The sequence below is a fragment of the Sorex araneus genome, chromosome 9, assembly GCF_027595985.1.
Source record: "Sorex araneus isolate mSorAra2 chromosome 9, mSorAra2.pri, whole genome shotgun sequence".
Taxonomy (NCBI): domain Eukaryota; kingdom Metazoa; phylum Chordata; class Mammalia; order Eulipotyphla; family Soricidae; genus Sorex; species Sorex araneus.
Window position 1 is genome coordinate 26,752,965 of NC_073310.1, and position 26,993 is coordinate 26,779,957.

Consider the following 26,993-nt stretch of genomic DNA (forward strand, 5'->3'; position numbering starts at 1 on the left):
TACCTTCTGACCACCTCTGCCCTGCAAAGTGGCCCTCAGATCAACAGTTATAACCATGCTGACATAACCGTGGTTTTCAACCCTTCTGCCTGCTTGAAGAACACTGGTCTAGTGTTTCTCAAATGGTGGTTTTTATGATGGTGTTGTATCACTAAATGTAGGGGTTGCAAAGGATTTGTTTTAAAATTAATGTATGACTTGTTATGAGTAAGTGTTTGATTTGTATGCCTACTTAAATGTATCCTTAAATGCATCCTTTTACACCCAGGGTGGCATAAAAATGTCTTGGGCAAAGGGGGGTCCCAAGCAGAAAGCGTTTACGAAAACTTTATCTAGATGATGCCTAGAACAGTGTGTACTATTCAACAATTTTTGTTTGTTAAAGAAAATCTTATTTGTCAGATTTTATAGACACACCAAAAAGGACAGAAATGGGGGGTTGTTGCTATTGCTGTTTTGGGTTTTTTGGGGGAGGGAGCATTACATCTGGATGTGTTCAGGGGTCACCTCTGGCTTTGTGCTCAGGGATCACTCCTGGTAGAGGATCTTATGCAATGCTTGGCATCAAATAGTGTGCCTTTGAATACAAGGCAAGTGCTTAACCTCTCTACTATCCCTTTGGCCCGTTAGGGCTTTGTTGTTGTTGTTACTAATTTATTTTGGGGCCACACCAGATGATGCTCAGGGGTTACTCCTGGCTCTGCGCTCATGAATTAATTCTGGTAGTGCCTTAGATCCAACCAGATCAGCTGTGTGCAGCCCTACCAACTCTACTACCGCTCCAGCCTCTCAGGGTTCTTCTTTTTTTTTTTTTAATAGAACATGTGGTTCAATGGTAAAGATTACGTACAATATACTTGTATATATGAGTTGAACAAAGAAGGAAGGAAGGAAGGAAGGAAGGAAGGAAGGAAGGAAGGAAGGAAGGAAGGAAGGAAGGAAGGGAGGAAGGAAGGAAGGGAGGGAGGGAGGGAGGGAGGGAGGGAGGGGGGAGGGAGGGAGGGAGGGAGGGGGGAGGGAGGGAGGGAGAGAGGGAGGAAAGGAGGGAGGGAGGGAGAGAGGGGGAAAGAGAGAGAGAATGGAGGGCTGAAAAATTAAATACACTTTAGTTCCTGGTTTTAAAAAAAAACTATGTCAAACTTAACTACAGAACCCTTAAATGTCAAAATAAAAAAAAAAATTACCACACACAAAGAGCTTTAACTTTGAGAGAAAAATAAAAGTCTTGTTTTAAAAATAAAAGTAAATGGCAACCTCTTGACTGCGGGTAAAAATAGAGTGAGGCTAATGGGTGATACTGGAAGAGGGGAGGTTCAAGACGACTCTCCCTGCACTTGAAGAGATAGCCCTCACCGGGTCTGGTTTTAATCAGAGATTCTGAGCTGTGAATTTTAGGCTTCAATCTCGCAGCCTTACACAATTCACTTCCATAGCATCCTTGGGCTGACCAGAATGTATGAAGAAAGCCGCTAAAAACTCTGAGATTGTATAATGGGAGAAAAAAAAATTCCTTTCAGGTTTTTTAAAAAGCCATATCTAGTCCAAATTAATTCCAGTGTGAAGAATTCCAGTTTCTGAGAATGGCATCTCCTCGGTAAGGAGGAGGAAGGATGGAACAAACTAAAGCTTTCTGGGAAAGAGAAATAGCTAGTGACGATGCGTTAGGGTAGGGAGCAACCTGGGCTTCACTGTGCAAAACCTGTGTTTTGTCCCAGCACCCCATTAATGCTATTCTACACCTCCAGAATAAGGCATTGATTGCTGACAGAAAGGCCGAATAATTCTTGTCCTTTGACAAGATACGCAATCTGTTCGGTAGCAAGTTCCCCTTCTCTCACAGAAAAGTTTACATCCATTTGGGCATATTTTTCACTCTTTCTGATCCACTAATGTACTTTCTGATCCATTAATGTACTTGCTTTTTGAATTCTCTTTTGAACCAGTTATACTTCTCCAGCTTCCTCATTGATGAGTTAAATAGCACCTTTAATGCATTCATTTTTATACTGAGATGAGGACCATGTCTATCAGAAGAATTATCTTTTAATAGTTTGAATTTTTTCTTTTAAACTTTATTTATTTTTAATTTGGGGTGGGGTCACACTCCATGATGCTCAGGGGTTACTCCTGGCTTTGCACTCATGAATTATTGCTGGCGGTGCTCAGGGGACCATATCTGATGCCGGGATTGGAACCCAGATTGGCAGCGTGCAAGGCACCCTACCCACTGTACCCTCTCTCTGGCCCCTAGTTTGAGTCTTCTTAAAAGAGGTCAATGTTCAAGTATGCTCTCATACTTGCTATTCTCACCTAAATTTTATAGATTTGGATGAAGACAAAAAGGAGTTAACACACAGAATGATACCCAGAACAAAATGAACCCTCTCATTTGCTGACTTTACAGTATACTTCCCTTATCTTGTGGAAATGCTGTCATGTGTTGCGTGAGTTATAGCATTCCTTTTCCATACCAAATCTCGCCATTTAAAATATAGTATGCACCCAAAGACAAAAATAAAGTTTCAAATACGATAAAATCCAGTATGTGTCTCCATGTTTCCTGTCATCCATATATAATAAGACATTTTGTTTAACTATCTATCACTTTTCTCTATTTCATAAAGCTCTTACATTTATCTAGCAGCTAAACGATTTTCCATTTGTTACCTTCCTCCCTGTTCAAATAAATACCCTAGAAATATTCTAGTACCACTTATAGGTGCCCTTTTAACTCATTCTCCTAATGTTTCAACAGCCCTTACCATGTCTCCATTTCTAAGATCCTCAAGGTAAAAGTTTAGGAACATAGCAAGGGCACGGAACATTTCCGTGAGCCTGAGTCCCACTGCTGGTTTGCAATTCCAGTGATCTCAACTTCAATTCCTAGTGGGTGTTTTAAAATTCTTAAAAGAAAAATTTTAATTATTAAAGAGAAAAAAAGGTACAGCATTCACTCTCCTAAAGGACCGTTAATCTTGGTGAAACTCCCCACTTTATTTATTTATTTATTTATTTGGTTTGTCTTTGGGTCACACCCGGAAATGCACATGGGTTACTCCTGGCTCATGCACTCAGGAATTACTCCAGGGGACCATATGGGATGCTGGGAATCGAACCCTGATTGGGCGAGTGCAAGGCAAACGCCCTACCCACTGTGCTATAGCTCCAGCCCCGAAACTCCCCATTTTAATTGATTAAGAGGAAAAAAAGAGTTCACACACACACACACACACACACACACACAAACACACACACATTTTGCCTAAATTAAGGGTTGAAAGCATGTTTACTTAATCAAATCAAATGTCTTCAAAAATCAATGTCTAAATCATGTTTATTCTAGAAAAGATTTTTTTTTTTTTTAATGTGGCAAGCTCAAGAACCCCTATGAAAACTACTGGTGCAGGGTAATCTGAGCTTCAAGATTCCTGGGGCCAGGAGCCTGACTTAGCCCCTGGCTGAGAGTTCTGTGGGGTCACACCTGCTGCCGCTGAGTTGGCCCCAGCTCGGCGGAGAATTCCTTTGAGAACGCTCTGCTCAGCAAGCTTTTAAGGCTCCCAACAAACACGTCTTACATATGATTGATCCTGAGCTAAGCTTCCCAAAATAACTTGTTCCCTTGGAGCCGGGGTAATTATGTGCAGGAGGTGGCTCTGTGACAGGCCAGGCCCAACTGTTGCTCTGCTTTAGGTGAGAGCACCCTTTCGAGTGCTCGCCTTCTTCTCTTCTGGAGGCTGAATTCCCGTGTAAAGGAGAGCGCGCTGAGGTTCCACCCTCCACCCCGCTCCCCTCCCCACCCCACCCCGGTCCATCCCAGCAACTGCGGAAGCAGCTTGTACTCCACAGACAGCAAAATAAATATTCTTTAATTTAAGTTCGCCATCCTGTTACTATTTTCAGGGACCCAAATAAATGGCTGCCTACACAGAGGGCTTAAAGCGCTCATTTAGGAGGAAGCAGCTCTCGGGAATATACCACGTTCTCGGCACTGGTGCGGAGAGCAGGAAACACCATTCTCAGGCAGGAACTGCACCCGGTCAGGTGCGTCTACGGGTTTGCTTCTCCATCTGGGGAGAAGCTCTGGCTAACAGTTGGGATCAATCCAGGGAAATTGGGCCTTTCCAAAGTCCCTGCCCACGCCCCGTGGGAGGGAACCAGGCTGGAGGTTCCTCCATCCAGAGGCTCATCCCCCTTCCCCCCATCCACTCCTTGTGCAAAGTGGGATGTGGTCAGAATAATGTATATTCAAATCTCTTCTTCAGAGCCCTTGCAGATAATTATATGCTACAGTAAAAAAGTACATAAATAAACACATGCTTCTGAATTACGACATCAAGTGATCTGGCAAAGGGCAAAGAGTTACATTGGACTTGTAGCTCAGAGAGATCTTAAAATCTCCATGTTTTCTTCAGAGAGCAGGTATGACATATGCTGCAGCTGGAAACTGTGTCTTTGAAAAAGTAATTTGGGAAGGTAGATAACAATTTGTTAGCCAAGATTCTTTCCTCCTCCCACCCAGGTCATCTGTCATTATCTTAGCGGTTTGCTTCACTCATTCTCTCAATTTCTACCTGGAAAATTTCTACTTGGAAAAGAAAATGTACTTAAAACTGGATAGAACCCATGGGGCCAGAGCAATAGTACAGTGGGTAGGTGCCTGCCTTGTATGTACCTGACTTGGGCCCAAATCCTGGCATCCCATAGGATCCCTGAACACCACCAGGAGTAATTCCCGAGTTCAGGACCCCTGTGCAGGCTGGAGCAATAGTACAGCGGGCAGGGCATTTGCTTTGCACGCGGCCGACCCGGGTTCGATTCCGAGCATCCCAAATGGTCCCCTGAGCACTGCCAGGGGTAATTCCTGAGTACAGAGCGAGGAGTAACCCCTATGCATTGCCGGGTATGACCCAAAATGCAAAAATAAATAAATAAGAACCAAAACCCCTGAGCATCGCTGGGTGTGACCCCCAAATAAAGAACAAAACAAAACTGGGTATAATCCAGTAGCCCCTATAGTCAGAGTAATCATTTAATGAAGTGTCCCTTCTACATTTATTCACATTAAAATCCCTATTTAATTAAAAAAATTCCAACCAGGACATCATATTTTAAAACCCTAATAGAAAAGGTGTAGGCTGTCCAAGTTCTAGAGTTACAGAATAGAATTCCTTTGGAGTCCTTAATATCTAGTTAGCCAAATACCTGTTATAGAACAGAACCCAATGTCTTGCCCCAGACAGTTCTTTTAAAATGTTTTTAATTAAAGACACCATGATTTATAAAATTGTTTAAAATAGGGTTTCAGGGCTGGAGCAATAGTACAGCAGGTAGGGTGCTTGCCTTGCATGTGGCTGACCTGAGTTTCATCCCTGGCATCCCATAGGGTCCCCCAGCACTGCCAGGAGTAATTCCTGAATGCAAAGCCAGGAGCATTGTCAAGTGAAACCCCAAGACCCCAAATAATGAATAAATAAATAAAATAGGGCTTCAGGCAGGCAATATTCCCACATCTAAGCCCACTACTCCATGACCCCATCTCTCCACCAGTGACCCCAGGTTCCCTCCCTCCCCCAAAAGTATATTATATATAAACTTTTAGCTTTTTGGGGGGGGTTGGCTTTGGTTTTTGGGCCATACTCAGCTTTTTTCTGGCTCTGTGCTCAGGGAATCACTCCAGGTTGTACTGGGAGACCACATAGGGTTGCCGGGGATCAAATCCAGATTGGAAGCATGCAAGACAAATGCCCTACCTGCTGTACCCACACTCCAACCCCTGCATTTTAAAATTTAAGGACTGTGGCTTGGGTCCCAGGCTTTCAGTAGAGTTAGGTCCAGTGGTTTTGATATAGATAGGCCCGCATCTCTACAGAGCAAATGAGCCCAAGGCCCCACCCCAGCCCTACGATACTTCCAGACCTCTTTCACCCCAGGTATTTCTGACAGGATTTTTCCTGCTTTTCTTCCAGGCCTTTAAGCATTCTGACAGCAATAGCTCCACCTATGTCTCATGGAAATAAGGAATTTTTTTTTTACATTCAACATGACTTTATCACACAATAAATAGAATTAGCATCACTTCACACCATGATTACTATCTTATACCTTTTAAAAAAGAAATATTAAAACTGTCAGAAGAGCAAACCTAAAACTCCAACGCTGGTAACTGGCTCAGATATTTAAACCATGTTTAAATTTCAGTTTTGCAAATAGTCAAAACAAACATCCTCACCTAGCACGTGTTAATATCAACTCTCTACCACAGGAGCAGATGTAGTATTTATAAAACCCAAATATATAGCTTATAGAATGACAAATAGGGAATGTTATGACAAAGAATAACAGGGACATGCAGGGGCGAAGAGCCCCGTAGCAAGAACAGTCTCCCAGGAGCTTCACAGGATTGGTGCAGGAACATTGCAGCCTGAAAATCAAGAATAACTTTGCAACTTTTGTAATTCAAGTCAATTCCATTAAAGAATTTTTTTTAAAAGAATTCATCATTAGAACCCACGCACACTTTCGAGACACCGAGATAGGGTTCCAAACCACCAAAACACGGCAAATAGTTCAATAAATGGAATGGCATGCATTTTGCTTTCGAAGTACATATAAAGTTCGGTATGATTAAACTGCAGTCTGTTAAGTGTGCAATAGCTTTAATTACCGTCCCCCCCCCATATATACCTCCACTTAAAAGTCGCTTATTTCCTGCATAACTTGGTCAAGTATGTTAGAGAGTGGTACCAGGACCCCTGAGGACTGTTTGGGAGTCGTTCCCCCCCACCCAATACCTTTATTGCTAAAAATTACTAACCATTTGAGTATTCAGCAAGTCATCATCTTTGTGCCACAAATTTTTAACTTTTCAAAATACATTTTCTTGTGAAATGCAATGAAATGAAGTAAATATCTACACTTGTCTCTGGTAAACTGGTCGAAGATTTAGAAATCTCACTTTACTAGTATCTGAATTTCTGCTTTTGCAATTCAGAAATAGGCCAATACTTTGGGGAATGACAGTGCTACCCTATATAAAAATTACTTGGATTGCAACATTATTGCAAACTTCACTGAGGCTGCGCTTCAAAAAGTCTCAGGGTCGGCTGCAGGCCGAAGTGGACGGAGTCCAAAAGTGAGATGAGACAACTTCAACTAAACTTCCTGAGTGGTAACCACAGCGGGGTGAGTCCCAGGCAAACCCGGAGACAGGGGTGCCCTTACTCCGGAGCTCTTTAACCCTGCATCACTTGCCTTCAGCTAAGGCTAGATACTCCCTCTGGGCACCGGCTGAGCACACACTTTACATTATATCTCAGTCATGCAGGGAGAAAGAAAATCTTTGTAAGGAATGCAGTGGTGTGCACCCCACCAAGAAATGCACATATCTATAATCACACAAATCTGTAATGTGGCCAGATCCACATCTAAAAAAAAAAAATCCCCAGAAGCAGTCCTGGCAAGAGCACCCTTAAAGATAACCGATCCTGGGTCTGGAGCCATAGTACAGTGGGTAGGGTGCTTGCCTTGCACGTGGTTGACCCGGGTTCAGTCCCTGGCATCCCATATGGTCCCTGAATCCGCCAGGAGTGATTTCTGAGTGCAGAGACAACAGTAAGCCCTGAGCGTCACCAGGTGTGCAACATAAAAGATACCCTTTCTCAAGAATCCTCAGTGTGTTTTGTTTGTTTGTTTTGGGGTCACACCCAGAAGTGTTCAGGTCACTCCCAGGTCAGTGCTCAGGAAGCCACGTGGTACTAGGGACCAAACCCAGGTCTCCCAAATGCATACGCATATTTTTCCACACTAAAGCTCTCTCCCGACTCCTTGGCAAGAACCCTCTGAAGGTTGTATCGGCTCCTTGCTTTGTCCTTACTCTATGGGGTAAACCTGGAGGAATGGGGGAATACAGAAGAAGCAAAAGTATCCAATTCATCCTCAGAAACTGTTCCCACCTCTGGCCTCAAATTAAGGCTCACCATTCAAGTAGTGAAAAACCTTCAGACTAGACCAATAAACCTGAAAAGAGATTATAGTTTGGCTAATCAGAAAAGTTTGTAGCAGAAGAGAAACACTCTCTAAGAAATAAATTTAATATAGATTTTAATCAGTACTGATTTTCCACATATACAAGAACCATCTCCATCTAAGGATGTTAAAAGGGGTTTTGATCTACTAAAAATGCTCTAAGTACAACTCCTTCCTCTTCTGTGAAATCTGAATTCACCAAGGGGGTTCTTCCTGGAATAACAGGGTTATTGCTTTAGAAATGTCATCTTTAAGACACCCATAATAGGGGCCGGAGCGACAGCACAGCGGGTAGGGCGTTTGCCTTGCACGTGGCCAACCTGGGTTTGATCCCCGGCATCCCATCTGATCTCCCCAGCACCGCCAGGAGTAATTCCTGAGTGCATGAGCCAGGAGTAACCGCTGTGTATCGCAGGGTGTGACCCAAAAAAGGAAAAATAATAATAATAATAAAACACCCATGATTTTCAGAAAGGTGACTCTTAGGAAAGTCTGGCTTTTAGAAACACAGTTGAGGGCTGCAGAAATAGTACAGTGGGTAAGGCACTTGCCCTGCGCATGGCCAACTAGAATTCAAACCCCACTGCCCCACATGGTTCCCTGTGCACCCCCAGGAGTGATCCCTGATCACAGAGTCAGAAGTAAGCCCTGCGCAACACTGGGTGTGGCCCCCAAATGTAAACAAAACCAAGGAAATGTTACATTGAAATGTTAAGCACAGGAGAAGTTGTAGCAAGGAATTGGATGGTAGAGGAGGGAGACTAAGCTCTAGCCGACAGGAAGGAGCAGCAAGCAGGAAGGCAGGCCGGGGCCGGGGTGTCTTATCAAGGGAGGCCTTCCAAATCAGAAGGGGACACCTGACCCTACTCTGTCCAAACCTGGTCTGCCTCTTTCAAAATTTTCTTCAGAGAAAAAGCATTTGTTGAACACAAAACGTTTTTTTTTCCTTTTAGCATTGGGCATCCGTGGCAATCACTTCACGATGTAGGCATATATCATAACAGGTTATACACCTTAAATATATGCACTCTGTCGATCACATTTCAGTAAAGGGGAGGGGGGATTGAGCTGAACATCTCTTACTTATGAAACTTGGGGTTTTCTTGGCTCATTGCACTGACTATATTTCAGATTTTCTTTGCTTCAGTGCATGTTTAAAAATTTTCCATGATAAGAAGTTAAATGTGCTCTCCGACCAGATGAGACCCGGAGCGGCCGCAGAGGAATGGCTCCTCTGCTCCTAAAAGACCATGATCCCGGAGGCCAACTAACTAATTTCGGCATCCAGCAGCTTCTTGCAGAAAAGCCTCTAGACTGTGAACTGAGCTTCGACCCCATGCCGCCCCGGTAAGGGAAAGGTTTTTCTCTCTCGGCTTTTCACGGTGGCGGTGGCGGCAGTGGCCGTGTGGCAACCGCCATCTTATAGAGCCCAGTAACCGGAGGTACGAGCTTGCAGTGACGCAACTTCTGGCAGAAATTTCTCTGGACTTAATTACTAAAATACCAGAAATCCAAAACCTCATATACTCTTCATTCTCAGCAATGTAAAGCAAATTATCAAATGATGCCTTTTCAGCAGGCTTGATTGCTGGGGGAAAATTCTAAATAATAATAGTGAGTTTTCTGTTGAAATATTGAATGTATTCAAAGTATAGAGAGAATAAAGTGAAGGGCATTAGCCACACAGGCTGGGGGTGGGGGTGGGATGGGAGGTATACTGGAGTTCTTGGTGATGGAACATGTGCACTGGTGAAGGGATGGGGTTTTGATCATTGTATGACTGAGACTTAAGCCTGAAAGCTTTGTAACTTTTTTCATGGTGATTCAATTAAAAATATAAACAATCAAAACAAACAAACAAACAAAATAAGGAGTTAAATGAAAGAGTTGGCTGGAGCGATAGTACAGCAGGTAAGGAGTTTGTCTTGCATGCTGTTGAGCCTCACCACAAATAGTCCCTAAGTCCATCAAGAGTGATCCCTGCGTGCAGAGAGCCAGGAGTATGCCCTGCGAGCCACCAGGTGTGTCCCCCAGCATACACACGAAAGTTAAATAAAAGAGAATATCTGAAATATAATATTAAAAGAGTGCTTTCAAACTGCCATTTCAAAATATGCTTAGCTAGGTCTCTGGGGGAGCTTAGACCTTAGAGAGCATTCCTGTCCACTAACTGCGACATTGTGTCTGTAGGAGGATAATTAATCTATGCTCTTGTCTCTGAAAGTCTCATGTTCTAGTCTGAAAGGGACCTGACTCAAATACTTAGGCATTTGGATGTCTGGCTTTTTTGGACACTGAGTCAGACAGACCAGCAGTTAATTCCAAAGATGTTCCTTAATGGCATGACCTATAAACTACCTTTTGAGAGGTTAATTGGCTTGTCCTGTGGTCCCTTTCCTCTTGCTTTGACATTTCTGTTGGATAAAAGCAACTGCTAGAGCCTAACTCAGAGAAGACAAAGTTTATCATGTCTCCAGATTTAGCCTTCTGATTCTCAGTAGATGCTCCAAGTTGTAACCACATAGAAATTTAAAAGCTACAAACACATAACCTTCCACAAAGTCTGAGCCAATTTTTGATCGCTGAAAAAGTCACAATATTGAACCTCAGACTTATTATCTATGTTGCTAATTACAGATCTGAACAGAAAACAACAACACCAGAAAGTTTAGTAGTTAAAAGTCTCAAAAAACAAAAACACACAATGAAATATCTAACATCTCCATATTGTATCAAGTTTCAACTATGAAGTGAAACCATATTATTGTAATTTAGATAAAATTATATAGGCACTTTCCAGTAACCACCTTCTAACTCAAACCCTCTGGGGCAAGTTACTTAATTTTTCCAGCTAAAAACTGAAGACTACATAACACTCATCCTTCAAGACTATTACAAAGATCAAATAAAATAAAATCTATGCTAAAACAGTGCCCAGAAAGTCTTAGAATAGCTGCCTCTCTGCTTTATACAATAAATACCCTGTGATACTATGAGCAAAGTGCCAAATTTCCTTTCCTCTTTTTAAGCAACTAGCAAAAATCCATGTAAAATATTACTTTTAATATCCTATTGTAATTCTTTTTGTTTTAGTGTTATACTAAAAGCATAATTCTATCTCAAAATGTAAAATGTAAAATGAGAGGTCAAGCGTGCAGTGACGAGTCACCTCTTATTTCCATAAAATTGGAATAATGGATTATTAATTATACATTATGCAAAATGTTAAGTACATGGGTTGCATTTTCCCAAATAACACATCTCCCTCTACCCTTCAACCCAAATCCAACTCTCACCCCAGCCTCACCTCCAAATGTTTTTGTTTCAAAATAGTAAAATATTACCGTCCATGGATAATCTCTATTTTTTTTTTAGGGCCACACCCGGCATTGCTCAGGGGTTACTTCTGGCTCTACATTCAGGAATTAAGCCTGGCAGTGCTCGGGGGATCATATGGGATGCTGGGGATTGAACCCAAGTCAACACTATGCAAGGCAAACATCCTCCCTGCTGTGCTATCCCTCTGGCCTCTCCATGGGTAATCTCTAAACTGATTCATTACAATTCTGTTTTACCATTTTTATAACTGATAATCTCCAACACCCCAAATGTGTATATTTTTAAGTCTTGAAATCAGCCATCTAAGATAACAAGAATTTACTTCCTCAGGTTTTATGAGTGATAAATCAGTAGAAAATGGATACCACTTTTGGTGTCAAATTCTACATTTAATATATCAAAACGGAACAGTTATATTCTTTTCAGCAATCAATAAACTTTTTAATAAAACCTACTACTGGCCATTCCAATTACACAAAAATTTTATGTCACAGGCTTTAGCGTACCACCAGAAATACTTTCTTACAACTTTTCACTTCTTTTAAAGCATAATGTGTTTCGTGAGCTAAAGGATACCCCATTCTAGGAGCCAAGTCTCTAGGTTTCTGTTCCAGCAACTAACCCAATTCAAATGTGAAATCAGATTGACTGGCCAAGTTCCAGTGGAATATCAAAGTGAGATTTCTCCAGGCAGAAGCCAAAAGCATCTCAACAGAGCAAGTGGTTTCATGTCATGTAATATATTCATGCTTTTACCCACAGAAGAGATGTTTCTGAAAGTTCAGTAACATCACTGACTAATACAATCATATAAAAGATGAGCACCCCCTCCCCAATAGCTTTTCTTTTAAAGAGAACAATGTAATGGATACTAATAACCTTCCTTCCTTCCTTCCTTCCTTCCTTCCTTCCTTCCTTCCTTCCTTCCTTTCTTTCTTTCTTTCTCTCTTTCTTTCTCTCTCTCTTTTTTTCCTTCTTTCTTTCTTCCTTCCTTTCTTTCTTTCTTTCTTTCTTTCTTTCTTTCTTTCTTTCTTTCTTTCTTTCTTTCTTTCTTTCTTTCTTTCTCTTAAAATAATAGTTTTAATAAGAATAAAAGGACAGGCATGAAACTACAGCAGGCTTGCCTGGGTCCAACTCAACCCAACCCGGGTCCAATGCCTGGCACCATTTATGATCCCCTAAACCAGGTCAGGAGTTATCCCTGAGCATAGTACCAGAATTAACCCTGAGCATACCTGGGTGTGGCCGCAAGTCCCTCCTACTCCCAAATAAGCATAGGGTCAGAATTAAAATTAAGATCTAGGGGCTGGAGCGATAGCACAGCGGGTAGAGCGTTTGCCTTACACGCAGCCAACCCGGGTTCAATTCCCAGAATCCCATATGGTGCCCCGAGCACTGCCAGGAGTAATTCCTGAGTGCAGAGTCAGGAGTAACCCCTGAGCATCACTGGGTGTGACCCAAAAAGCAAAAAAGTAAAAAATAAATAAAATTAAGATCTATTGTTTCCAGGTAGTAATCTTTTTTCAATGGATCGTAATCTGGGAAAAGGATAACCAGTAAACACACAAACAAGACAACTCAAAGTCATGCTTTACCTCTCACACACCAGCATGCACAGAAGTCCTTTGAGTATTACCCTGGCCGTGGTTTCTTTTTAATTCCACAAACATCTAAGTTCCCAATTATTTTATAAAATATTAAGCAACTTGGGGACTGGGGAGATGTCTCGAAGGACTAAGTGCGTGCTTTGTGTGTGGGAGCACTGCAAGGTTCCCCCAGTCCCGCTGGGTTTAGACCTGCCCCCCTTCCCCAAGTTAAGCAGTTTAGGGCTACAGTTGTAGTTCAGTGGTAAAAGCACATATTTCGCATGTATGAAGCCCTGGATTTGATTCCCAATATCATATGCAAAAATAATAAACTAATTAGCAACTTGTCTTTGAAGGTTAAGTCTTAGAATTAGATATTAAGTCAAAGAATTCCAATATTTTAGTAACTTGAGAAAATACTCAAAAATTATTTTTGTCTGTTTGTTTCTTGAGACCACACCTGATGATGCTCAGGGGTTACTCCTGGCTCTGCACTCAGGAATTACTCCTGGCAGTGCTTAGGGGACCATATGGGATGCCAGGGATCGAACCCAGGTCAGCTGCAAGCAATGCAAGCACCCTACCCACTATACCATCTCTCTGGCTCAAAACATTTCTTTTTCAAATAGGGGCCATTTGGTGCTTGGCAGGCCACTTAGTGCCAGAATCAAATTCAGGGCTGAGGACATGCTAGGCATATATGTTCCAATCTTTGAGCTAAGCCCTAAGTTGAAAGAAAACATTAAAAAGATTAAACATATATCAACATTTATACATTTATTGCTCAAGGAGTTATAAAGACTGAAAGCAGATATTAGCTATTAAATTAAAATCTTTATTATGCTCATATTTTTTAGAAATATATCTCATAATTCATTCACTCCATGACTGAGATTACAAGTGGTGAGCAGACACAGGGTGGAGAGTGATCTGGGACATACATTTCGCATGCTGGAGGTCCAGGCCTGATCCCTGGCACTGCATGGACCGCTCAGCACTGCCAGGATTGACTCCCAGTACAGAGGTGGAAACAGTACCTGAGCCGTGGCGGGTATGGCTTCCCCCTCCAAAACAGCGCCTACTCATGCCCCTGGGAGGGGAGATTCAGAAAGCAGCACCGAACCTAGGTCCTAAGCAGGAAACCTCTCCTCCTTCACATACCAGGGGAGGTATGTGAAGGAGGAGAAAGTCCCAGGATGGCTGGTGGAGGTCAGGGCTGGATCCAGGGCAAAAGGGCAAGTTAGAAAAACCACAAGAGGGGCTGGAGTCATAGCATGGCGGGTAGGGCGCCTGCCATGGATTCGATTCCCAGCATCCCATATGGTCCCCTGAGCACTGCCAGAGGTAATTCCTGAGTACAGAGCCAGGAGTAATTCCTGAGCATCGCCGGGTGTGGCCCAAAAAGCAAAATATGTATATATAAATAAATATATGTATACATACATATATATAAACCACAGGAGGGGCTGGAGCTATAGTACAGGGGGTAAAGTGTTTGCCTTTCACACAGCCGACCCGGGTTCAATCCCCAGCATCCTATATGCTCCCCTGAGCAGCAGCAGGGGTAATTCCTGAGTGCAGAGTAATTTCTTGTTCATCACCAGGTGTGAACACCTCCCCCCACCAAAAAAAAAAAAGAAACCACAAGGGCAGGTCAGAGAGACAGTACAGTGGATAGCTGTTTGCTCAGAGGCCGCCAATCCAGATTCAATCCCCAACCTCCTGTAAGGTTCCCCTGAGCACTGCCAGGAGTGAGAAGCAACTCCAGTTTATTAATCAACACAGGTGTGACTTAATTACCCTTCCCCCACCAATAAAAAAAAACACGAGGGTGACAGATGCAGAATACGGGAACCAGATGAGAGGCAGGAATCTTAAAGAACCTGTGGGGAAACGGACCAGAAGCCAAAGGCCAGCTCAGGTCTGATGTCCCAGAGCACAGTAAATCTGAACGCTCTCTGGAGGCATGAAGAGCCCGCAAGGGCCTTTGCGAATTCAATCCCATGAGCAGGCTTGTGTTTCATGAAGATCACTCCTGGCAGTAACGAGGAGAAATGCCTGCAGATGAGAGCATCTGTGGAGAAGTGACAGGTAGACGGCACCAATCCGAGAGGCCTGGAGCCCATCACAGAAGGAAGGGGCCACTCCAGGGGCCTTAAGGAGGTGAGCTTAAGAGCAAGCTTGGCTCACCAGGTTCCCATCTTGGGGCCAAGAGAGATATTTCTTTCTACCAATCAGGAGGGAACTATGCCTCAGATTTTTGTTTGTTTGCTTGTTTCTTTTTGGGTAACACCCAGTGATGCACCCAGTTATTCCTGGTTCATGTACTCAGGAATTACTCCCGGTGGTGCTCGGGGGACCATATGGGATGCTGGGAGTCAAACCTGGGTCGGCCACATGCAAGGCAAATGTCCTACCCATTGGACTATCGCTCCAGCCCCAGAACTATGCCTTGGAAATACCCGGGCCCACATCAGTCTGAACAGCACAGATCCACTTAGAAGATTGTTGTTGTTGTTAAAGAACTATAATTTACAATGTTATTGATAGTTTTGTGTTAGGCAAGACGAGGATGCTTAAAAATATATATATATAAGTTCTACCTTCATGGGTTTAACCAACATCAGATTAGACTGTCAGCTAACAGTACAGGGAATTCAAGTGACAAGGCTTGGCACCTAACCCGTGCATTGTTCAAAGTGCAACTGTACTGTATGTTTTCTCTCCACAGCCTGGTTGAAGTGGGTGTCCCTCTTCTGCACTTCTCACCCATGTCTTCCATCTTGTTTTTGGTTGTTTTTTTTTTTTTTTTTGCTTTTTGGGTCACACCCGATGATGCACAGGGGTCACTCCTGGCTCTGCACTCAGGAATTACCCCTGGCAGTGCTCAGGGGACCATATGGGATGCAGGAAATCGAACCTGGGTCAGACGCATGCAAGGCAAATGCCCTACCCATTGTGCTATTGCTCCAGCCTAATGTCTTCCATATTGTAAGAGACTCTTAAGGTGGGGTCAATTCAATGTTCTATTGTGGCCCTGACTAGGGCCGTGATCAGATGGTGCCAAATGAATGGAAGAACAGAGCGTGCTGCTTGCGTTCCATGTATATTTGGCTCTGGGGTGGGGACGCAACGCATCATGGCATCTGAGCTAGGAAACTGTGCACGGGAGGAGTGTCGGCAGGTGCTCAGACAGAGTAAGCGTGTACAAGAAGAGTTCCTCAGAAGCCTGCAGGAAGCCCAGGCCCTCCTCTGAGATCCGTCTAGCACAGCAGAGAGCAAGCCTCTCCTCTCATCTTTGCTTTCTGTTCTTTCTGGAAGAATTAGTACCGTTCCCAGGGAAACCGTGCTACAATTCTGACTGTCCTCCAACGGATTCCGTATCAACTCCTCTGCTCGTCATGGTCGCTCCCCCACCCACTCCAGAACTGTGCCTTTTCTGTAGGTGTCTCCCAGCTGCGGCGACTGACTGCAGCGCCTTCTGACAGTTCTCAGGCTGCGTTAATTAAGTTTCCCAGCGAAGAGTTCTAGTCCTCCTCCCACACGCACGGAACATCTTATTTTGGGTTCCTGTTTCTCCCTGAGTGAATTCGGCTCCAGGGGCAGGATGGATGCCAGGACGAGTCACAGTTCTCACGGGAGGAGGCAGAGATGGTGATTTTTTGCCCCCCTTGCAACGCTGGCACCTTCAGTGCCACTGTCTCTCTAGGTGGGGACCGAGGTCTTTTTTTTCCCCTCAGAAAACAATTAGGATTTTTATTTTGAAATCCTTGCTTGATCTACTCACAACTGAGTAATCAGCAATAAGGCATCAGAAGTTAGAGTTGAAGTGGCATGAAAGCATCCCTTATGCTCAGGGTAACTCCAGGCTTTACACTACCCTTCACTGCTTAGCCAGAACTGAAATTTTCTTTGAAAATCAAGAGCTTCTTTTAAAAAAAATTTTATTTTTTATTGAGTCACCGTGGACTGGAGCAATAGAACAGTGGGTAGGGTGTCTGCTTTGCATGTGGCCGACCTGGGTTTGATTCCTTCATCCCTCTCAGAGAGCCCAGCAAGCTACTGAGAGTATCCTGCCCACATGGCAGAGCCTGGCAAGCTACCTGTGGCGTATTCAATATGCCAAAAACAGTAACAACAAGTCTCACAATGGAGACGTTACTGGTGCCCCCTCGAGCAAATCAATGAACAATGAGATGACAGTGTTACAGTGACTAAAAAACAATGAGTCGCCATGAGATAGAGTTACAAAGCTGATCGTGGTCAGGTTTCAGCTATACAGTGTTCCAACACCCATCCCTCCACCAATGTACATTTCCCACCACCAAAGTCCTCAGTTTCCCTCCCTTCCCCAGTCTATCTCTATGTAGCAAGCACTTTCCTTCTCTCTCTCTCTCTCTCTCTCTCTCCCTCCCTCCCCCCCCCTCTGCAGAGGAGTTACTTCTGGCTTTGCACTCAGGAATTACTCCTGGAGGTGCTTTCTTTGAGGGACTGTATGGGATGCTGAAGATCAAACCAGGTTCGGCTGTGTGCAAGGAGGGAGCCCTACCCACTATACTATTTCTCTATTTCTCTACCCGCCCCAGGAGAGATTTTTCTTAGCACACACTCAAGATTCTGCACTTAGAATCTCCTAGGAACACTAAAGACCACCTCCCATCACGACCACATGGGTCCATAGATTTGCCCTTTGGCACGGTAGCCTGTTCCCCAACTTGAATAATTACGCATCCTGAACCTATTTTGCTTTCCGTCCAGACACACTCTCCTAGCAGCTAACCAGACTTCTCATTAGTTTGTTTGTTACTTGTCAATACACTATCCTGAGTCTTAAATCCAGCAGCCCCACTGGCAAGATCATGTCTGCTTAATTGGATTTAGACCACAGCCTGCTTTGGAACAACATGAGGTTATTTAATCCTTTTTCTAATCCCTCTTGCGCACTCTCAAATTGATGCCTTCCTTGCCATTGCTTCTGTGAGGCCCCTTGTTCTAATCCTCCCCACTGATCTGTACAACCATCTCATTGGTTATTTGGCCTGGATTTGTCTGTCTCACCACTTTATCCAATCCAATTTATTCTGCCAGCAATACTCTAATATGAAGCATGGTTCTTCCCAGCTCTAAAACCTCCAGAGCCCCTCACTGCTTGGAGAATGAGGTGTACACGTTCCCTGGCATCCCCTTTATAACTGGCTCTGCTTTACCTGGTTCATTTTCTTTCTAACTCTGAATCTGCAGGTTGAGTTTCAGTTAAGTCTCCATCCTCTCCGACTACCTCAAACACAGAACATAAGCAGCATGATTACCCAGGAGGCAGGGCCAGGCACAGACCTATACCTTCATCTGGATCAACTCGGCACTATCCTCTTTTATACCCTGACCTTTCTGACTTCGTTTCTGCATCTTTTTCATGGACATGAGGGTGTGTCAGAAGAAATTACTGATATGAGCATGCCTTGACAGTGCTTATGTATTAGGCAAACATCTGTTATTACTCTGACATCACACTTATCACTCCCCTCCCAAAGGCACTAGAGGCTAGTGGCTCTATTTCTCTAGCCAGAAATATTGACCATCTCTCCCCTCTACTCAGTTAATAGTTACTAAGCCTATTGAAGCCCATAGCGAGGCCAGCTCCTTTAGAAAGCGGCTTCATCAGTATTCTCAACCACAACCATTTTTATGTTTTGGCCTCCAAAATTGTTTTCATTTTACCTTATTTTATTTGTGCTTGGGGGTCCGCAGTTAGCAATACCCAGGGGCTGTCTTGGTTCAGCACTCAGGGTCACTTCCAGCAGTTGCCAGGGGAATGTGTAATGCCAGGGACTGAACTCAGGGCATCCTACATACAAAACATGCACAATGCCTACTAAGCAATCTCTCTGGTCCCAAAACTGTTCTCTATTCAGCACTTGGCACTCAGATAATTTCTTATTTCTAAGGAAGTTCAAGTTTGCATAATCCAAGTGAAACGTGAATTAGGGGCCAGGGATGTGGTTCAAAGCACAGAGCACATGCCCAGCACATGCCCTGCCATGATTCTGATCTCCAGAAGTGCATTGCATGGTGCAGTTCACAGGATCTCCCACCAGCCCTGAGTGTAGACACTATTTTTTTAAAAAAGGATATCAGTGTGGATAAAAGTAAGAAGCTACTGTTTAACTAGCACAGATCTAGTCAAGGAGACACAAAAGCTCTAACAAAAATGGCTGCACACCACTCAGTGACTGTCCCAACATCAGTGATAGTGCAGTGCCGCTACGGGCACTTTTGTCCTCTGTATTTTACCACCATAAACTAAAGTACATCCAAGTCACTAAGGAAAAAAAAATCTCATGCTTCTGCATGCCTCACAAATCCAAGTGCAATGTTCACATATTTCACTTTACAGAACTATAAAGTTCCTTTAACCTAAACTAGCTTAATTATTTGAAACTGAAAAACCCTGAGAGGTAGGCAAAATAAGTAACACTACTCTTAATTTCCTAGAGGAAGAAAATGGGGCTGGAGAGAAAGTACAGTGGGTAAGGCTCCTGTCTTTCTCGTGGACTGGCCTGGATTGGATCCCTGGCACCACATATGGTCCCCCCGAGACCCACCTGCAGCGATCACTGCACACTTATCTAGGAGTAAGCCCTGAATACAGTTAGGTGAGGAAGAAAGGAAAGAAGGAAGGAAAGGAAAGAAGGAAGAAAAGGAGGGAAGGAGGGAGGGAGGGAAGGAGGGAGAGAAGGGAGGAAGGGAGGAAGGAAGGAGGGAGAGAGGGAGGAAGGAAGTTAGGAAGGAAGGAAGATAGGAAGGAAGGAAGGAAGGAAGGAAGGAAGGAAGGAAGGAAGGAAGGAAGGAAGGAAGGAAGGAAGGAAGGAAGGAAGGAAGGAAGGAAGGAAGGTTAGAGGGAGGGAGGGAAGGAGGGATGGAGAGAAGATGGAAGGGAGAGAAAGAATGAAGTTGGAAGGAAGGAAGGAAGGAAGGAAGGAAGGAAGGAAGGAAGGAAGGAAGGAAGGAAGGAAGGAAGGAAGGTTAGAGGGAGGGAGGGAAGGAGGGATGGAGAGAAGATGGAAGGGAGAGAAAGAATGAAGTTGGAAGGAAGGAAGGAAGGAAGGAAGGAAGGAAGGAAGGAAGGAAGGAAGGAAGGAAGGAAGGAAGGAAGGAAGGAAGGAAGGAAGGAAGGAAGGAAACTCAAAAGATTTAATGACTAAATTATCTTCAACCAAAGAGTCCCAGGAGGAGCTGAAATTTCCTGTGGGTCTCAAGCATTCAAAGAAGCTTCATAGAGGGGCAGGGCTGCTGGTACAGTGCCTAGGGCATTCGCCTTGCACGCGGCTAACCCAGGTTTAATCCCAGGTATTCTTTTTTTTTTTTCTTTTTGGGTCACACCTGGTGATGCACAGGTGTTACTCCTGGCTCTGCACTCAGGAATTACTCCTGGCAGCGCTCAGGGGACCATACGGGATGCTGGGAATCAAACCCGGGTTGGCCGCGTGCAAGGCAAACACCCTACCCGCTGTGCTATTGCTCCAGCCCCCAATCCCAGGTATTCTATATGGTCTCCCGTGCTCCACAGGCGTGATACCTGGGAACAGAACCAGGAATAAGCCCTTAGCACCACAAGGTGTGGCCCCCAAACTGAAACAACAACAACTCACAAGCTTTTCTGTAATGGAAACAATCAGTGTCCTTTCTCCGGCTAACCTGCTGTGACAGCACAGCTCAGAGCGGGGAGCAGAGCCTTCACCTCGCGCCCTTCTTCGGCAGCTGCTCACCGAAGACCAAAAGGGGCAATTCTCAGGTTCCCAGGGCTCTATTTAATCTGACCCCTGTGGGCAGTTGCTCCCAGAGGAGGCACATGTGTCCTTCCCTGAGCCTGACCCGATATGGCAACAGTTTTGCCTGGATGACAAAACCAACAGGAGGTGCCTTGAGGTGAATGGAAAAAAAATGGCCCATGTAATGCAGAGATTCCCAAATTTATTTGGCCCATCACCCCCTTTGCAGGAAAAAATAAAAAGGTCAGCAAGGCAATTATCTTATCCACTGTACTATGTCTCCAGCTCCAAATCTAGTACTTTAAACAAGCAATCAGAACGCACTCCCCACCACTAACTGCCTCTGGGGGGTACTATCACACCCCTATAATTCCAGCAACCACCAGGGCACTGGTTCACTCCCTTTGGGAAACACTGATCTAAATCCAGAATTTACATTTCTTTCTTTTTTTTTATTTTTTTCTTTTTTGGGGTCATACCCAGCTATGCACAGAGGTTACTCCAGGCTCATGCACTTAGGAATTACTCCTGGCAGTGCTCAGGGGACCCTATGGGATGCTAGGAATTGAACCCAGGTCAGCCGCATGCAAGACAAATGCCCTACCCGCTGTGTTATCTCTCCAGCCCCATAACTTACATTTCTTTAGGAACTACTGAAACTCATTCAGGACTCTGAATGTGGAATAAATGAGGAACTGTCTTACACTCTCCACAACTGATAGAAAAGTGTCTGATCAGCCAGCCAGCCACAGCTCAGTGACCTAAGGACTCTTTAAGTAGCAAAACGCTGCCGTTTCCTTAAAAGGTCTGATCTATCCCCACAGAGGGTGAAGGACAGCACCGCGTGCTTACGGGGACAGGCACATAGCCCGCATTGCTGTGCTGACAAGTCACCTTCTGATTAGGCTTCCGTTGAATTAAAGGCTGGATGTGTTCTTCGGTTTTTCTACACAGAGACACTCTAGAAATGTCTACTGCCCCTTTAAGAAAAGCCTAATTTCTGGGGATACAAACACCCCCATCTCTGTTCACACAGCCCACCCCCCCAGAAGGTGAGCACTCTAAAGTGCTTCACATGCTCATGCTAAATTCACCATCTTTTTAATTGCCCCAACTACTGAAGAGAGTGCTACGCTTAGTTTAAAATGGAAACTACTTACTACATGGTCTAGAAAGTTCACTTCTGGGCATAAAAGCCATAACTGGGAAATTAGGGTCACAAAGAGGTATTGGGGATAGATACATAGACATATGCATTAGTATTTAATCATCCTATGTTATCAACCCGTGTTTATAGCAGATGATTTGTTGCAGAGATTCCCACTAAAAGCAGTGAAAAAAACACGCAACATGCCTTGGGAAGTGGGAAAACACTGTCATATCATGCTAGCGGACAACGGAGTTTGTGCTCCAGAACGGGGCTCAACACGGACAAAAGCTCCATTTTATAGAATATCTGATAGATGTTGGGGCATTTGCAGACAGCTGGCAGGAGAGTAAAGAAGCAGAAGCTCCAAAGCATGTTACTTTGTAAAGCAGAATCTGGACCACCTCAAGGACAGGGGCACATTTGGCCAACGTTCCCAGGTCCCTAGGTTCCCAAGGTTACAAAGCAAGACTCTGATCATCTCAAGGCCATCCCAAATGTACTGCACGGTTATATCATGTCACGCAGCTGCCCTTTGGCATGTCCTGCAGTCTCTGGTGTTAGTCTGCTTGAAGGGGGCCTATTTGAAATGTGGGCAGGGGGCTCTTTTCCTCATCATTATGCACACAGTGAAAAGCTGGGAGCAGCCCAGCATCCATCCTCCAATGAGTGGATAAACAAAACTTGGCATATACACTCAACTGGAATATTATTTACCCTGTAAAAAGGAGGGAAATTTTGGTCTCCAAAGCCCCATCAGGAGCAACCCCACAATTGTAGAGCTCAGAACTGCCAGGTATTCTCCAAATAGTTTTTTTTCCTTTTGGGTCATACCCGGCGATGCACAGGGGTTACTCCTGGCTCTGCACTCAGCAATCACTCCTGGTGGTGCCCAGGGGACCATATGGGATGCTGGGAATCGAACCCAGGCTGGCCGAGTGCAAGGCAAATGCCCTACCCGCTGTGCTATTGCTCCAGCCCCTCCAAATTTTTTTTAAAAGGAATTTCTGATCCATGCTATAACATGGACAAATCTAAAAAAATAAATACAACCTGAAATAAACTACTCACAAAAGGACAAATACTGCAAGATGTCATTTACGTGAGGTACTCAAAGAAGTCAAATTCGTAGATTCACAGAGTGGTTGCCAGAGGCTGGGGAAATGGAAAGTTATTGCTCAGTGAGTACATAGTTGACGTTTGAAAGCTGAAGAGTTGTGGAGATTAGCTGCTCAGCCATGACTGCATTTACCACCACTGAACTGCACACTTAAAGATGTTGAACATGGTAAATGTTATGTTACATACCTTCTACCACAATTTGTCTCTTCACAACAAACCAACTCCCACCAAAAAGGAAAAAGAAATAACATTATACTTTAACTAAGTCCTTCTGTAGAAAGGAATTCTACACTACAGCGCAGGGATTACCACAGTCCCTGACACTCTTAGAACGCTCTCTGAACCGGGGATATATTAGGCACCACATCCATTATAACGTTACAGACGTCATCATGTGTGACTGGCATCTGTTGACAGATCTCATACCCAGCATATCACCAAAACGGCAAGTGTGGAGAAGGTAGCCCACAATAGAAACAATGGCATTTTACCCTTTGCCTGTTCCAACAGTTTGTCTCATCGGACAGAAATAGAGGCCTCGGCTCTGGCAGCCTGGAGTTCACAGTTCAGTGTTTCTTACTAATCTGAGTAGGATCTATACCCAAAGTAGAAATAGAGTAGAAATAGTGTTTCTCCTGGTCTATACCTTCACAAAGTACTTTGTTTCCTTCGTTCCCCCAGTGTAGACAATACCCAACCTATCTTCAGAAAAAACTGACTAGTCACTTTAAACGTTTAGCATGGTTCAGATAGAGTCAGAAAATATATCTTGTATTTTCATGATGCACTTAAAGTGTTACACAGGCTTTACAAAATATCTACACATGTCACATAGTTATAACAATATATTTACACAGGAATCCCAAACTTTGAAAAAAATTACGATTTATTGTGAAGGGCCACACTCGGTGGTTTTCGGGTATTATTCCTAGCTCTGCAATCAGAGATCACACCTGATGAGGTGCAGTGAACTGGGAAAACCCCACTGTATTATCACTGCAGTCAAATTACTTTTTTTAAAACTTTGTGAACACATTAAAAAAACTAAATATGGGAAAAGCTGGCAATCTGTCCTTGGTATACTGACATTAGATCTAGCCTGTTCTTTTAAAAACAACAACAGAAACCGCTGTGATAAGACTTTTAAAATTATTTATTTGTTTATTTATTTATTTTGGTTTGGGGCCACCCCTGGCAATGCTCATGGGTTAATGCTGGCTCTGGACTAGGGAACCTATCCTGGTGGTGCCTGTGGGACCCTATGGGATGCCAGGAATTGAATCCGGGTCAACCACGTAAGCACTTTATATGCTATACTATCTCTTTGGCCACTAGATTCTCATTTTCTCATTTTTTAAAAAATGATGGTGGGGGCCAAGAGATAGTTCGGGTGTCAAGTTTCGGGTGTCAAGTAACAGACCCAGATTCGAATTTCAGCACAGTTTTGTCCTCAGACCACTGCTGGCACAACCCTAGGCCCCTGAGCTCCAGGCTTACTGATAAGGCTCTGGGAGACTGGCAGCCACCCCCCAAAATGGGGGCAATGTTGGAGAATGGGACTCATGAGAGAATACAGACATTACCCTGATTGCACAAAAAAAAAAAAAACAGGAAGAAGAAGAAGAGGAAGTAGAAGAAGTAGAAGCTAACTATTAAGTCTCTAATAATCCTCATCAGGAAAAAAAAGTAACCTTTAAAGGCTTAGGACTTTTTTTTTCATTTTTAATCCTTGAAATTGGGGGAAAATAGAAAAAAAAATGCCCACTGACAAAAAAGATTTAACTTCTTACTGACTGATGATAGTTCTAGTCCAGACACAACACTAATAATCATCAGGCCCTGTGCTTCCTTCACAGCATGGAAAAAATAATAAACCCTGTAGTTTTGAAATTCTATTTTCCTTTACATTCAACTTCTAGCCTATCCTCTTGTTTTCAAGGTGGTAAGGCTGAGTAAAGGTCTTAGGAAATGAAGGCAGAGGATGAAACGCAGCTACAGGAGAGTCTTAAAAATAATTATAGTAAGTGGTATTTTTTAAAAGGGTAGACAGATCAAGAGAAATCAGAATACAATGAGTATTTTGCTATTTGATACTGATCTAAGGATAGACCTCTCTCCTTCCAGTGAACACTGTTGAAAGTGTGAGATAAATGTTATTTTATAGTTCTATGCTTATTCACCAAGTACTAAGGAGCACATATGTGCCCTATGCACACATATGGTCAACAGAGATTATCCACTTAAAGCAGGCCCTTAGAAGGGAAATCCACTTTGCTCCACCCCCTGAAAAATGGAAGGGGGGTGGTGGCGGGGGTAATTGCAGGCCACTTTCCTTCTGCCATGACCCTATCATAAGGTTGGGTTAGCAGGTCTGTGCTGGTGTGCCAGATTGCTCTTACTACGTGCACAATCCAACAGGAGGCAAGATTTGGCCTGCGAGTGAGCACCCCCCACTGACCCTGGCCAAGAGGATCAAGAAGAAACCTTGAAAACGTGGGACAGTCCAATGGCCCCCAGAGAGCAACAACCAAAGTGGGTGGGAAGCTTTGGGGACGGCTGACTCCCTTGTCCCTGTGTGCTTACCTCAATGAACTATAAATAGAGTGTGAAATAATGATTACTTTATCAGTGAATGTCTAAGTGTTCACCCAGCATCCCTGTCTAAATGAGGAGCCCACCACAACGAACACACGGTTTTCAGTTAGTTACTCTTTGGGAGAAACCCTCTGAAAACTCGGAATGAATCCGACATTCATTTCATCCGATGAGAAATGGGCTTAGGCAAAAGAAAAAGGCACACAACTATGGATGTGGGGCGCACCCAGAAACGAACTTGGCGAGGGGTGGGGGGCCGGGGCCGGGGTGGGGGAAGCCAAGGTCACAGACTCAAGAGGGGAGGCATGGCCCTGAGGCTCTTCCAGAATCTGGACCGGTGCAGGTGGTACGGAAACACGCGTGCAGAGAACTGCTCCGTGGACATTTCGTTATTTGAATTATTTGCGCGCGCGCACACACACACACACACACACGCACACACACACACACACACACACACACACACACACACACACACACACACACATACACACACACATATCGGAGTATCGGAGTGGAGTCTGGCCCTGGACGTGCTCTCCTGTCTCCCCCGGGTCCCGAGCTGGGAGGACACCTTCCTCGGGTGCCCGGCCCGGAGCGAGTGTAGAGCACGGGGTGGGCGATGCCCCCCGAAGGGAGATGGTGGTGGTGGTGGTGGTGGTGGAGGGGGTGGGTGCGACACACAGACAGGCGGGCGCGGCGGCCCCTGCTGACCTTCCTCTGCTGCTTCTCCCAGGCGGGGTCGAGGAGCAGGTCGCGGTCCCATTCCTCCTCCTGGATCATGTACTCGTCATCGTCGTAGACGTAGTTGTACTGCACGCCGGGCTCGATCTGATTCATGATGCTCGGGGTGGGGGCTGCGGCGGGGGGCGCGCGGGGGCTCGGACGGGCGGGCTGGGACGCGGCGGCGGCGGCGGCGGCGGACGGGCTCGGGCTGACCTGCGCGGGCTCCTCTCGGTCGGGGCGGCGATGCCCGGGCGCTGCGGAGTCGCGGGCGAAGCGGCAGCTCGGCGGAGAGCGGCAGCCGCGCCGCTTAATACCCGCGCGCGCGTCACGTGGCGGCCGGGCCGCGCCCCCGCCCCGCCGCCGCCGCCGCCGCTCCGCCCGCGCCCGCCGCTCCCTGCACGTGCCGGCCCGGGCGCCGCCGCGGGGGGTGCGCGGGGTGCCGCGGGCGCCGGCCCACGGCGGCCACCCACCCTGCTGGTCCTTCTGGTTCGCGGCGTGGCTGGACGGCAGCCACTTCCCGGGTGTTGGGGTGTCGTCGGGGAGCCGCCCCGCGCCTGAGTCTCCGACCACCCCCTACCCAGACACGCAAGTTTCCCATCTGTCGTGTGCACGCTCTCCTTTCCCACGGTGCGGGAGGGGAGCGCGCGCGCACGCTCTCGCAGCACCACTCAAAAGTCAGATCTT

The 26,993-nt window shown here is 45.1% G+C and overlaps 1 protein-coding gene across 3 annotated transcripts in view; it reads right to left on the reverse strand.

The window, feature by feature from the left end:
• Nucleotides 1–26,642, reverse strand: part of ACTN2 (actinin alpha 2) — a 90,290-nt gene extending 63,648 nt beyond the window's left edge. For all 3 annotated transcript variants that reach the window (XM_055147107.1, XM_055147109.1, XM_055147108.1), the window contains exon 1: nt 26,298–26,642. In XM_055147107.1, coding sequence (XP_055003082.1) covers nt 26,298–26,423 — 126 coding nt within the window. In that variant the 5' untranslated portion in view covers nt 26,424–26,642. The remainder of the gene's footprint in view (nt 1–26,297) is intronic.
• Between the last annotated feature and the right edge of the window lie 351 nt (nt 26,643–26,993).